A 12355-nucleotide genomic window follows, 5' to 3' on the forward strand; every position below is an offset into this window, starting at 1 on the left:
TTTCAAAGGATTTTAAAAACTGTACTCACCTTAGCAGAAATATCACCGTCCACATTCAGCTGCTCTTCTCTATCCCCGCCAATGGGACCAGATGGAAGGCTGGGACTGAAGGCCATGAGGTCGGTCTTGGGCGCGCCCTCCCCAGAACACACCCGCTGCCGCCTCTGCTGCGAGTACGACCAGCTCCCCACCGCGCTGGAGCACACGAGCGTGGGCTTCCCAGGCCCGCACGCGCCCTCCCTGGGCGGAGCCGAGCACCGCAGCGCCGTGTACAGCAGCAGCGTGAGCACCAGCAGGCTGGACACCGCGCAGATGGCGACGATCAGGTACACGTTGACGTCCACCAGCGCCGTCTCGGCGCCAGCGGCGCCCGCCAACACCCGCGACGACGCCTTTGGCGCCTGGCCGCTCTCCACCAGCGACAGCAGCACGGTGGCCGTGGCCGTCAGCGCCGGCTCGCCGTGGTCCTTGACCAGCACCAGCAGGCGCTGGCGCGGCGGGTCCGCCTCGTCCAGCGGGCGCGTCGTGCTGATCTCGCCCGTGTACAGCGCCACGCGGAACGGGCTGCGCGCGGCCCCCGCCGCCGGCTGCAGCTCGAACGACAGCCACGCGTTGTAGCCGGAATCCGCGTCCACCGCGCGCACCTTCGCCACCACGTGGCCCGCGCCCACCGACCGCGACACCAGCTCGCTCAGCGCGCCGCCCGCGCCGCCCGCGCCAGGCCGCGGCAGCAGCGCGGGCGCGTTGTCGTTCTCGTCCAGCACGAACACCTGCAGCGTCACGTTGCTGCCCAGCGGAGGCACGCCCGCGTCGCGCGCGCTCACTTGGAACTGCAGCAGCTCCAGCTCCTCGTGGTCCAGCGGCTGCAGCGCGTACACCTTGCCGCTCTCCGCGTGCACCGACACGTAGCTCGACAGCGCACGCTCGCCCACGCGCCGCTCCACCAGCGAGTAGGACACCAGCGCGTTCTCCTGCGCGTCCGCGTCCCGCGCCGACACCGTGAAGATGTGGCAGCCGGGCGGGTTGTTCTCCCTCACGAACACCGTGTACTCGGGCTGCGCGAACGCCGGCGCGTTGTCGTTCACGTCCGCCACTTCCACGGACACGCTGGCCGTGGCGGAGAGTGAAGGCGAGCCTCCGTCCCGTGCTGTCACCACCAGCTCATAGTCCGACACGCTCTCGCGATCCAAGGCGCTGTCCAGCACCAGCGAATAGTAGTTCTTGAAGGTGGACACCAGCTTGAAAGGAACATGGGGTGACAGGGTGCAGGTTAACTGCCCGTTAGCACCAGAGTCGCGGTCAGACACGCTTATTAAGGCAATGACCGTGCCGAGGGGAGTATCTTCTAATACAGGTAATGACAGTGATTTGATAACCAACTCAGGTACATTATCATTGACGTCCAAAATTTCCACCAGAACCGTGCAGTGACCTGCCATTGGGGGATTTCCTTTATCTGTCGCGTCTACCTGGATTTCATATAACTTAGTTTCCTCGAAATCTATATTACCTTTTACACTGATGTATCCACTAACTGGGTCTAAGTGGAATTTTGAAAGAGTATCTGCTGACATGTCTGTATTGAAAGAATATACAATGTCCTTATTTACTCCTTCATCCAAATCAGAGGCGTTAACAATCACTGCTAGGGTACCGTTTGGTGCATTTTCGAATAAACTGACTTTGTAGACAGACCTTTCAAACTCTGGAGCGTTGTCATTGACATCTAGAATGGTGATCTTCACTTGAGTAGTGCCAGTGAGTTCTGGTTTCCCACTATCAACTGCCGTTATTAGTAAGTGATGTTCAGGAGTGTCCTCGCGATTTAAAACTTTTTTCAACACGAGTCCAAGGGATTTAATATTCTCATCATTTCTTTTAATATCCAAGGTAAAATAATCATTAGAGTTTAGACTGTAGGTCAACAGAGAATTGGCTCCAATATCTGCATCTGATGCGCCCTCTAGCGGAATCCGAGAACCAGGCAGCCGGGATTCGTAAATAAATAATTTTTTTACTGCCATTGGAAAAACCGGCTGGTTGTCGTTAATGTCCTTCACTTCCACCTCTACATGGAAAACCTGCAGCGGCCTGTCCACGATCACCTCCAGGTGGATGCTACACTCCGCGCTCCGCCCGCACAGCTCCTCCCGGTCGATCCGAGAATTCACAAACAAAATGCCGTTCTGCAGATTTACCTCCAGAAGGTCCCCGTGGCCTTTGGACGCCACCCGGAACAGGCGTGGCACCAGCTCTGCCAGCTCCAGCCCCAAATCCTGGGCGATGCGGCCCACGAAGGTGCCATGTTTGGCCTCCTCCAGGACTGAGTAATGAACCTGACCGCTCCCAGTCTCCCAGATTGTAAGGAGCAGAAGCGAAAGCAGTAATTGCCGGGCTCCTGAACCTTCTTCTCTCCATGAAAACACCATTGCAAGCCTTTCCCAAATATGGCGTCGTTCTTGCCTCGATCCAAACTTCAGAAAAGAATTTGAGTTCCTCATTTTTTTTTTTTAAATAACCTCACCATGCCCGTATTTCAGAGATGGTGAGGAAAAGCAGCATCAGAGTACATAACGCATGCGGCATTTCTTTTGTGGTGAAATACCTTGTGGTGGACAGCGACATCATGTGGCTAAATGGGTAAGTATTAAATAAATGTACTTAACCTTCTCCGTATACTTGCGTCTGATCTTTCCCAAAATTTCTATTTTAGTTGTAATTCCCTTCGAGCACTTGTCAAATTCTTTATATTTATAAAAATACATCCATATAGCTTTTATACTAATTCATCACTTCCAAAGATTCCAATCCATGACAGTAAAATACAGTAGAATGATTAACGTTATAACAGTAGTGAAATATTCCCCATGTGACAAGCATGGTGTTCTAATGGGGTTATCCCATTAAATTCTTTTTTTTTTTTAGATTTTTTTTGACAGAAAGAGAGATCACAAGTAGGCAGAGAGGTAGGCAGAGAGAGGGGGAAGCAGGCTTCCTGTCGAGCAGGGAGCCCGGTGTGGGGCTGGATCCCAGGACCCTGAGATCATGACCTGAGCTGAAGGCAGAGCATCAACCCACTGAGCCACCCAGGCGGTGCCCATTAAATTCTTTTTTCCCCATTAAATTCTCACATCAACTACCCAAGACAGGTATTAATACAATTCACTTTTTACAAACAAGAAAGTGAAAACACATACCGGTTAGTAACTTAAAAATATTAACTAGTGATAATAGGGTGGGATCTCAATCTGATTCAAGACCCCTAACTTTTACCACTTGGCCCAAAGTCTACATTTTATGGAAAAATCAGGGCCACCTGGGTGATTCAGTTGGTTAAGTGTGTGCCTTTTGCACAGGTTGTGATTCTGGGTTAGGGTCCTAGGTTCCAGTCGCTGCTCAGCAGGGAGTCTGCTTCTCCCTCTGCCCCTCCCCCTGCTCGTGCTCTGTCTCTTGCTTTCTCTCTCTCTCAAATTAATAGGGGCGCCTGGGTGGCTCAGTGGGTTAAAGCCTCTGCTTTCGGCTCAGGTCATGATCCCAGGGTCCTGGGATTGAGCCCCCGCATCGGGCTCTCTGCTCAGCAGGGAGCCTGCTTCCTCCTTTCTCTCTGCCTGCCTCTCTGCCTACTTGTGATCTCTGTCTGTCAGATAAATAAATAAAATCTTTAAAACAAGAATTCCAGAAAGAGGACCTAAAAAAATTCAGGCCTTTGATATTCGTGCCCACCAAAACATTAAGACATTGAAAGTATGTGTATATAGGATGCCTGGCTGGCTCAGTTGGTGTAGCATTTGACTCTTAATCTCGGGATCTGAGTTCAAGCCCCACATTGGGTGTGGATCATACTTAACAACAACAAAATGCATGTGTATATACATATCCATATACACATACATGTTTACTTCTACATTATTATGGCAATTGTTAATTTACCAAATTTATTTACTTATTTATTATGGATAAAGGACTCTTGTGTACTTTATCCAGTGATTATATCCTTGCTGTCTGTCTTAAATGTTATTTTATAAGGATGCCAAAGGTTAATTTTTACAGTGCAGTTCTTTTATAAATTTGGTTTACTATATGACAATACCATGTGATTTAAATATTTGTTACATTCATGACATCAAGTCAGACTATATTTGTTTTTTAAATTTCCTCACCATTTATACATTTCAACTTGCCTGCTTATCCTAAAATAGTCACTGTATGAAATAATTATGTTTTTAATGATCTCCACTCTAGATGAATTTCTGGATCCCAGTTTCTTAAAAAGTTGTCATTGGGAAGTATTGGTAACTTAACCGATCAGTAGAGAAAAGAGAGAAAAGTAACTTTGGAACATAATTCACCATCCAATATCTGAAAGATGAGGCAATGTAATATTCTAAAGGTCTCTGTGAATTCAGCAAGAGGCATAAGTTTGCTGAATATTTGCAAGTTGACCAGAGAAAATTCATGGGTAGAGGTTGAACGTAGAGAGGTAAGAGGATGTCCAAAGTTTTGCTTATAGTCAGAGCTTCTTGAAATAAAACCAAATACATGATTTAAATATTAGGAGAAAAGTTTTCATACCAACTTTTTCCCCCATGCACTCAATGAAAGCATGCCGGGATTGCAACTTGCTTGCATTTTATCATTCACATTTAGAATAGAATAAGTCATCGCTTCTCGGCCTTTTGGCTAAGATCAAGTGTAGAACAGAATAAGTCATCAATTAGTGTTTAAATGGATAAATGAGTATTTTAAACTTTCTTGAGTAACATAAGAGGTAAGTTACATTAATGATATTTGTTAATATCAAACTTATATAATTTCTAATTGATTCTATTGTACTAGTTAATGAAGAAGAACTAAGTAAACATTTAAGAATTATTTTGGAAAAGCATGAATCAAGGTAATAATTATAGATACCTGTATGCCAGTTAGTGCTTTGAAGAATCTTGAAAAGTAATAGCTAGTTTTAAAATGAGATACAGAATTAAAATTTTAAAACGTCATGGACTCCATGGGACACCTGGTGGCTCAGTCAGTTAAGTGTCTGCCTTTGGCTGAGGTTATGTTCCCAGATTCCTGGGATCAAGTCCCGCATCTGGCCTCTTGCTCAGCTGGGAGCCTGCTTCTCCCTCTGCCTGTTGCTCCCTCTGCTTGTGCTCTCTCTCTCTCTGATAAATAAATAAAATCTTTTAAAAAATAAAAATAAATTTAAAGACATCATGGACTCCATATTAATGGAATATCTCTGACAACTTCTTATAATATTATACATTTCATGACATTTGAGAGTACACTAATTGCAAAGTAGAATGACACAGGCAATTTATGATAGAGTAGACTCCATAATGATTATTAGGCAATGAAAGTAATACTAAAGGACACATGAGTTTAGAAGATTGAGTCACTATGTGGATAAAGTATCAGTGAATAATATCTACTCTCACTTAGATATCTCCCTAGGTAACTTAATTTAAAAGTGTGAATAAGGAATAAGAAACCAAGAAGAATTTAAATGACAGATTGTGACTCCTGGAGATCTGAGTATACCTGGATATAGTTTTAACAGCTTACCATTTACCTGTACTACAAACATAGAGGCCAAACTTCTAGTAGTACAGAGTTCACCTGATCATTTATGCTTTCTGCATACAAGTCTCAAAGGTGGTGAGTAGCTATGACATTGTAGGTAGGATGACTCCTCCCAAGAAAGAGCTTCTTACTTATTTGCCCAAGTCACTTTTTTCCCTGTATAGCCTCAGATAAACTTTTCTGATTCCCAGGAAATATATACTCCCTAAACTTTAAGGCTTATTAACAGGAGCTAAGAAGTTTTCTGTAGAAATGGATTGTCCTTAAAAGAATTCCCCACCACGAGTGCTGTGAAATGTGTAAACCTGGTAATTCACAGACCTGTACCCCTGGGGATAAAAATACATTATATGTTTATTAAAATAAAAAAATTAAAAAAAAAGAATTCCCCACCTAACTTCTCAAATCCTTTAAAAGCAGATCTCAGATGAAAATGAATATATGGCCTATCTTTTGAATGGCTAAGGCCAGATCACTTAGTGGAAGTTATTTCTACAATTCAATTTCTACACTTCAATACCCACTCACATACATACAGGGAAAAAAACAGCAAATAACTAAGAACAAAATAGAAGACAGTTTTAGACAGTTATTTCACTGTCTAAGACATTTTCTTTTGAAGTTTCAAAATTCCTTTCCATGTGTAACATTTACTTGTCAAGTTTACGTTTTAATGACCCAACACAGGAGTTTCCAATTAAAATGCAGTCTTTCAATATCAGTCTTCACCTTTTGGGAAAACTCCAGCTTCCTTAGTTATATGGATGCTGCCAGGAGAAAGTGAGTGATCTCACACTTGTGGAAAATGTTATCCCAGGCATAGAGTGTGGTGCCAGAGGCAGGTAGTCATTCTCTGCACAGTGGGAGGCCTGCATACATTAACCTAATGATACAGATACTGGGAAGGATGACTGCGCAACCCACTAGCATAACAAGGGGGCTAGAGTACTCACCACTTTTGGGGGGAAAAAAAGTCCCACCACCTGGCCACCCCACAATGTAATTTTTTTAATGTTAAGATTTTTTTTTTAATGTTAAAATATTTTAGTGTGCCTGGATGACTCTGTCTGTTGAATGTCCAGCTCTTGATTTCAGCTCAAGTCATGATCTCAGGGTTGTAAGATCTAGCCCCTCATTGGGCTCTGAGCTGGGTATAGAGCCCTCTTAAGATTCTCTCTCTTTCTCTCTCTCTCTCTCTCTCTCTTGGGTGCCTGGGTGACTCAGCTGGTTAAGCAACTGCCTTGGGCTCGAGTCATGATCCTGGAGTCCCAGGATCAAGTCCCACATCAAGTCCCACATCAGTCTCCCTGCTTGGCAGAGAGTCTGTTTCTCACTCTGACCTGTCCCTTCTCATGCTCTCTCTCTCTCTCATTCTCTCTCTCTCAAACAAATAAATAAATAATCTTTTTATTTTTTTAAAGATTTTATTTATTTATTTGAAACAGAGAAAGAGATCACAAGTAGGCAGAGAGAAAGAGGGAAGTAAGCTCCCTGCTGAGCAGAGAGCCAGATGTGGGGCTCCATCCCAGGACCCTGAGATCAGGACCTGAGCCAAGGCAGAGGCTTTAACCCACTGAGCCACCCAGGTGCCCCTAAATAATCTTTTTTTTAAAAAAAGATTCTCCCTCGGGGCACCTGGGTGGCTCAGTGGGTTGGGCCTCTGCCTTCGGCTCGGGTCATGGTCTCAGGGTCCTGGGATCGAGCCCCGCATCGGGCTCTCTGCTCAGTGGGGAGCCTGCTTCTCCCTCTCTCTCTGCCTGCTGCTCTGCCTACTTGTGATTCTATCTCTCTCTCTGTCAAATAAATAAAATAAAATCTTTAAAAAAAAAAAAAAAAAAAAGATTCTCCCTCTCTTTCTTTACCTCTGCCCCTCCCCACTCCGCTGCACTCTCTCTCTCAAAAAAAAATAATATATATATATATTTTTTTAACAAAACTGAAAGAGAATTCTTTTCTTTTTTTCTAAAGATTTTATTTGTTTTTTGTTTATTTGAGAGAGAGTGCCTGCCAGGGGGGCTAGGAAGAGCAAAGCGAGAAGGACAAGGAGATTTCCCACTGATTGCAGAACCCTTCACTGGGCTGGATCCCACTACCCTGAGATCATGACCTGAGCTGAAATTGAGTCAGGCACCCAACAGATAGAGCCACAGAAATTAATTAACCCAATGAGGCACCCAGGTGCTCCAGAGAGGGGATTCTTTTCTCAATGAACTCTCTATTGTGCCTTAAAACTCTATAGATTTTGCAAGCGTGAAATCTTTATCTCAAATAACAGGTTATTTGACTACTGAAAGACATATTTATTATTAGCAGTTATTCCTAAGTGATGTCATGTATTCTAATGACCTACGATAGGTATTTTCGGAAGTCCTGGCATTAAAAGATCCATTCAGGCTGCTTTCAAAAACAAGGAAAAGAAAACCTAACTTATTACCTGTTGCACAAGCAGATAAAGACAAATGAATTATTGATCAAAAAATAATTCAGAAAACGTCCAGCTAAATAATATACACCTATTCTAAATAACATACACCTATTCATATTCTAACAGCATGGATGGATGATGTAAATTGGAAATATGCATTTTATATATTCATTCTCTTTAAAATTTTTCCAATTATGATTTTTTTTAATTTTGAGAAAAGTATTTACAGGAAATAAGTTTTTAAAAGTAGCTGAATTGTTTTTCAGTCCTTCAAGCTCCAATTATTCACGAACAGATTTAATTATGAAAAAAAATGTGAAAAAAACCATTTAAGTAAATTGTTTTCAACGAAGAAATTAACCTCTATTTCAAGCCATATATTGCACAACAGGATAATGATAAAAAAAATAAGAACAAAGCTATGAATCAAAATAATAGAATCATAAATAAAGGAAATAGAGCAATTCTGGAATCCAGGGGAAAGACTCACCTTTCCTAAGTGTTCTGATTCTGAGGGTTGTTGTCTTTCTTCTGCGGAGCCTGGAACTTGAGGTAGGCTTGGGCTGAAAGCCATGAGGTCGGTCTTGGGCGCGCCCTCCCCAGAGCACACCCGCTGCCGCCTCTGCTGCGAGTACGACCAGCTCCCCACCGCGCTGGAGCACACGAGCGTGGGCTTCCCAGGCCCGCACGCGCCCTCCCTGGGCGGAGCCGAGCACCGCAGCGCCGTGTACAGCAGCAGCGTGAGCACCAGCAGGCTGGACACCGCGCAGATGGCGACGATCAGGTACACGTTGACGTCCACCAGCGCCGTCTCGGCGCCAGCGGCGCCCGCCAACACCCGCGACGACGCCTTTGGCGCCTGGCCGCTCTCCACCAGCGACAGCAGCACGGTGGCCGTGGCCGTCAGCGCCGGCTCGCCGTGGTCCTTGACCAGCACCAGCAGGCGCTGGCGCGGCGGGTCCGCCTCGTCCAGCGGGCGCGTCGTGCTGATCTCGCCCGTGTACAGCGCCACGCGGAACGGGCTGCGCGCGGCCCCCGCCGCCGGCTGCAGCTCGAACGACAGCCACGCGTTGTAGCCGGAATCCGCGTCCACCGCGCGCACCTTCGCCACCACGTGGCCCGCGCCCACCGACCGCGACACCAGCTCGCTCAGCGCGCCGCCCGCGCCGCCCGCGCCAGGCCGCGGCAGCAGCGCGGGCGCGTTGTCGTTCTCGTCCAGCACGAACACCTGCAGCGTCACGTTGCTGCCCAGCGGAGGCACGCCCGCGTCGCGCGCGCTCACTTGGAACTGCAGCAGCTCCAGCTCCTCGTGGTCCAGCGGCTGCAGCGCGTACACCTTGCCGCTCTCCGCGTGCACCGACACGTAGCTCGACAGCGCACGCTCGCCCACGCGCCGCTCCACCAGCGAGTAGGACACCAGCGCGTTCTCCTGCGCGTCCGCGTCCCGCGCCGACACCGTGAAGATGTGGCAGCCGGGCGGGTTGTTCTCCCTCACGAACACCGTGTACTCGGGCTGCGCGAACGCCGGCGCGTTGTCGTTCACGTCCGCCACTTCCACGGACACGCTGGCCGTGGCGGAGAGTGAAGGCGAGCCTCCGTCCCGTGCTGTCACCACCAGCTCATAGTCCGACACGCTCTCGCGATCCAAGGCGCTGTCCAGCACCAGCGAATAGTAGTTCTTGAAGGTGGACACCAGCTTGAATGGGATAGGAGGCATCAGAGAGCAGGTCACCTGCCCGTAGACACCAGAATCACGGTCGGACACGGAGACAAAGGCGATGACGGTGCCTAGTGGAGAGTCCTCTCTGACCGGCAAAGACAGAGGTGTGATTGCCAGTTGTGGAGCATTGTCATTTACATCCAGCACTTTCACTAAAACTTTGCAGTGATTCGACATTGGAGGATTTCCTTTATCAACTGCTTTTACCTGAATTTCATAGGATTTCGTTTCTTCATAATCCAGTCTACCAATTAGTCTAATTTCTCCTGACCTGGAATCAATTTTGAAGTTTTTTTGAATGTTTAGAGGAACATCACTGCCAAAGGAAAAAACAATTTCGCCATTTACACCTTCATCGGCATCAGAGGCATTTAATGTAGTCACTAATGTTCCATTTGCTGTACTCTCTAATAAATGGACTCTGTACACAGCCTGGGCAAACAATGGGGCATTATCATTAACATCCAGCACTGTGATCAGCAGCTGAACTGTACCTTCCAGCTCTGGCTTGCCCCCATCAGTGGCTGTCAATAATAAATGGAGTTCTGGTGTTTCTTCTCTATCCAAAGATTTCCTCAATTCAAGTGAAAGTGACTTACTGAGTTCATCACTTGCTTGTACATCCAAAGAGAAATAATCACTGGGGCTGAGGGTGTAAGTTAGAAGAGCGTTGGTACCAATGTCTTCATCAGCGGCGCCCTCTATCGGGAAACGTGAATCCACCAGTCTAGATTCAGGAATAAAAAACCTTTGTTCTCTTGCTCTGAAAACCGGTGGGTTATCATTAATGTCCTTCACCTCCACCACCACATGGAAAACCTGCAGCGGCTTGTCCACGATCACCTCCAGGTGGATGCTGCACTCCAGATTATGCCCGCACAGCTCTTCCCGGTCGATCCGAGAATTCACAAACAAAATGCCATTCTGCAGATTTACCTCCAGAAGGTCCCCGTGGCCTTTGGACGCCACCCGGAACAGGCGTGGCACCAGCTCTGCCAGCTCCAGCCCCAAATCCTGGGCGATGCGGCCCACGAAGGTGCCGTGTTTGGCCTCCTCCAGGACCGAATAGTGGACCTGACCACTCCCCGTCTTCCAGGCTTCGAGGAGCAGAACGCAGAGCAGCAAGCGCAGGGTTCCCTTGCCTTCTCGCCTGGGAAACAGCATCGCAAAACCACTACAAATTTGGTACCTCTCACTCACTTCAAAGTCATACTCTCTTTACTTTATATCTCGAATAATATATCTCCCGGCCGTTTTTGTCTTCTCTCAGGCTGTGACAAAATGGAGCTTTCCTCTTTAGTTTTTGATGACAAGACTTTGTGGTACACAGCGACATCATGTGGCTAATGGTGTAGATTTTAGATTCATTCATTGATTTCCAAATGTCTATATATTCATTTGCAATTTACTCAATGCAATCATTTTCAATTATGTCTTTTAAAGAGTGGTACAGTTCAAATATCAATTATTCTCAAAATGAAGCAAATTCAGAATTTGGAACTTTTAAAAATACCGGTAAATTTAGACAATACTGTTAATATTTTAATGTGCAAGGTACTTTAATGTGGCATAAATTTCCTTTTGTGCATTTTATTACTATGAAGAACACATAGAATAAATGCTAACCACAATCTACTGGCATCCAAATATTTCAAACATAAAACTGTTGAATTAAATATACTTTGTTTTCTATAGTTAAACACTTATTTTACCTTTTGTATATTTAACCGAATACTATATAATTATCAAGCTTTAATGTTGAAAACTACAATCTTTAAATATAATTTCAGCCATATTGTAATGTTTCATCCTCTTTATTTTTATGAAAATTGTTCAGTTTGAAGATATTCTCAATATTAGAAAAATGTCATTTACAATGATTAGGTGACAATTAATTGAAACAAAACAATAGTAAATCATGGATTACATGGTTGTGATTATGAAAATAAAAGACTACATAATACTATCCTCAAAGGAAAAATAAACAGGAATATAATGCCTGCAAAATTTGTTATCAGAGCTGTTAAAATAACAGTTAAAGTTAAGCTAGTATAAACTCAAATTAGACTGTGATAACCTTAAGATATTAAATGCAATGTCCATGGTAACTACAGAGCAAATAGCTATAGAATCGGAATAGATCTGGCGTGCCGGGGTGGCCTAGTCAGATAAGCTAAGACCACGATTTCATGGGCAGTAGGGTGGAGCCTACATCAGGCTCCTACATTCAGCTGGGAGTCTGCTTGAAGGTTCTCTTCCTCTCTCCCTTCCCCCCCACTCATACATACACTCTCTTTCTAAAATAAGCAAGTCCTTTTTTTTAGTCTGAGTAGACCTATAACTAGTAAGGAGAATGAATCAGTAATTTTTTTAAATCTCCTGACAAAGAAAAGTTCTAGGCCCCATGTCTTTACTGGTGAAATTGACCAAACATTTAAAGAAGAAATAATAATGATCCTTCTCAAACTTCTCCACATAGACAAAGAGGAAGGCACACTATCATTCTATGAGGCCAGCATTACCCTGATACCAAAGTCAGAGAAAGACACTACAAGAAAAGAATACTACAGATCAATATCCCTTATGAACAGTGGTGCTAAGATCCTCAAAAAAAATAGAAAAGGGAG

At 45.4% G+C, this 12355-nt stretch overlaps 1 protein-coding gene across 2 annotated transcripts in view; it reads right to left on the reverse strand.

Moving 5' to 3' along the window:
• Window positions 1-10892, reverse strand: part of LOC308343024 (protocadherin alpha-C2) — a gene marked incomplete at both ends in the record, with an annotated part of 206533 nt that extends 195641 nt beyond the window's left edge. The window contains one exon of one of the 2 annotated variants that reach the window (XM_080803824.1): window positions 8499-10892. In XM_080803824.1, coding sequence (XP_080659950.1) covers window positions 8499-10892 — 2394 coding nt within the window. Of the gene's footprint in view, window positions 1-29; window positions 2430-8498 lie in introns of those variants that run through there. The other variant, XM_080803821.1, reaches the window with a different exon arrangement.
• Between the last annotated feature and the right edge of the window lie 1463 nt (window positions 10893-12355).

This window comes from Martes martes (assembly GCF_963455335.1).
Source record: "Martes martes genome assembly, chromosome: 5".
NCBI lineage: Eukaryota > Metazoa > Chordata > Mammalia > Carnivora > Mustelidae > Martes > Martes martes.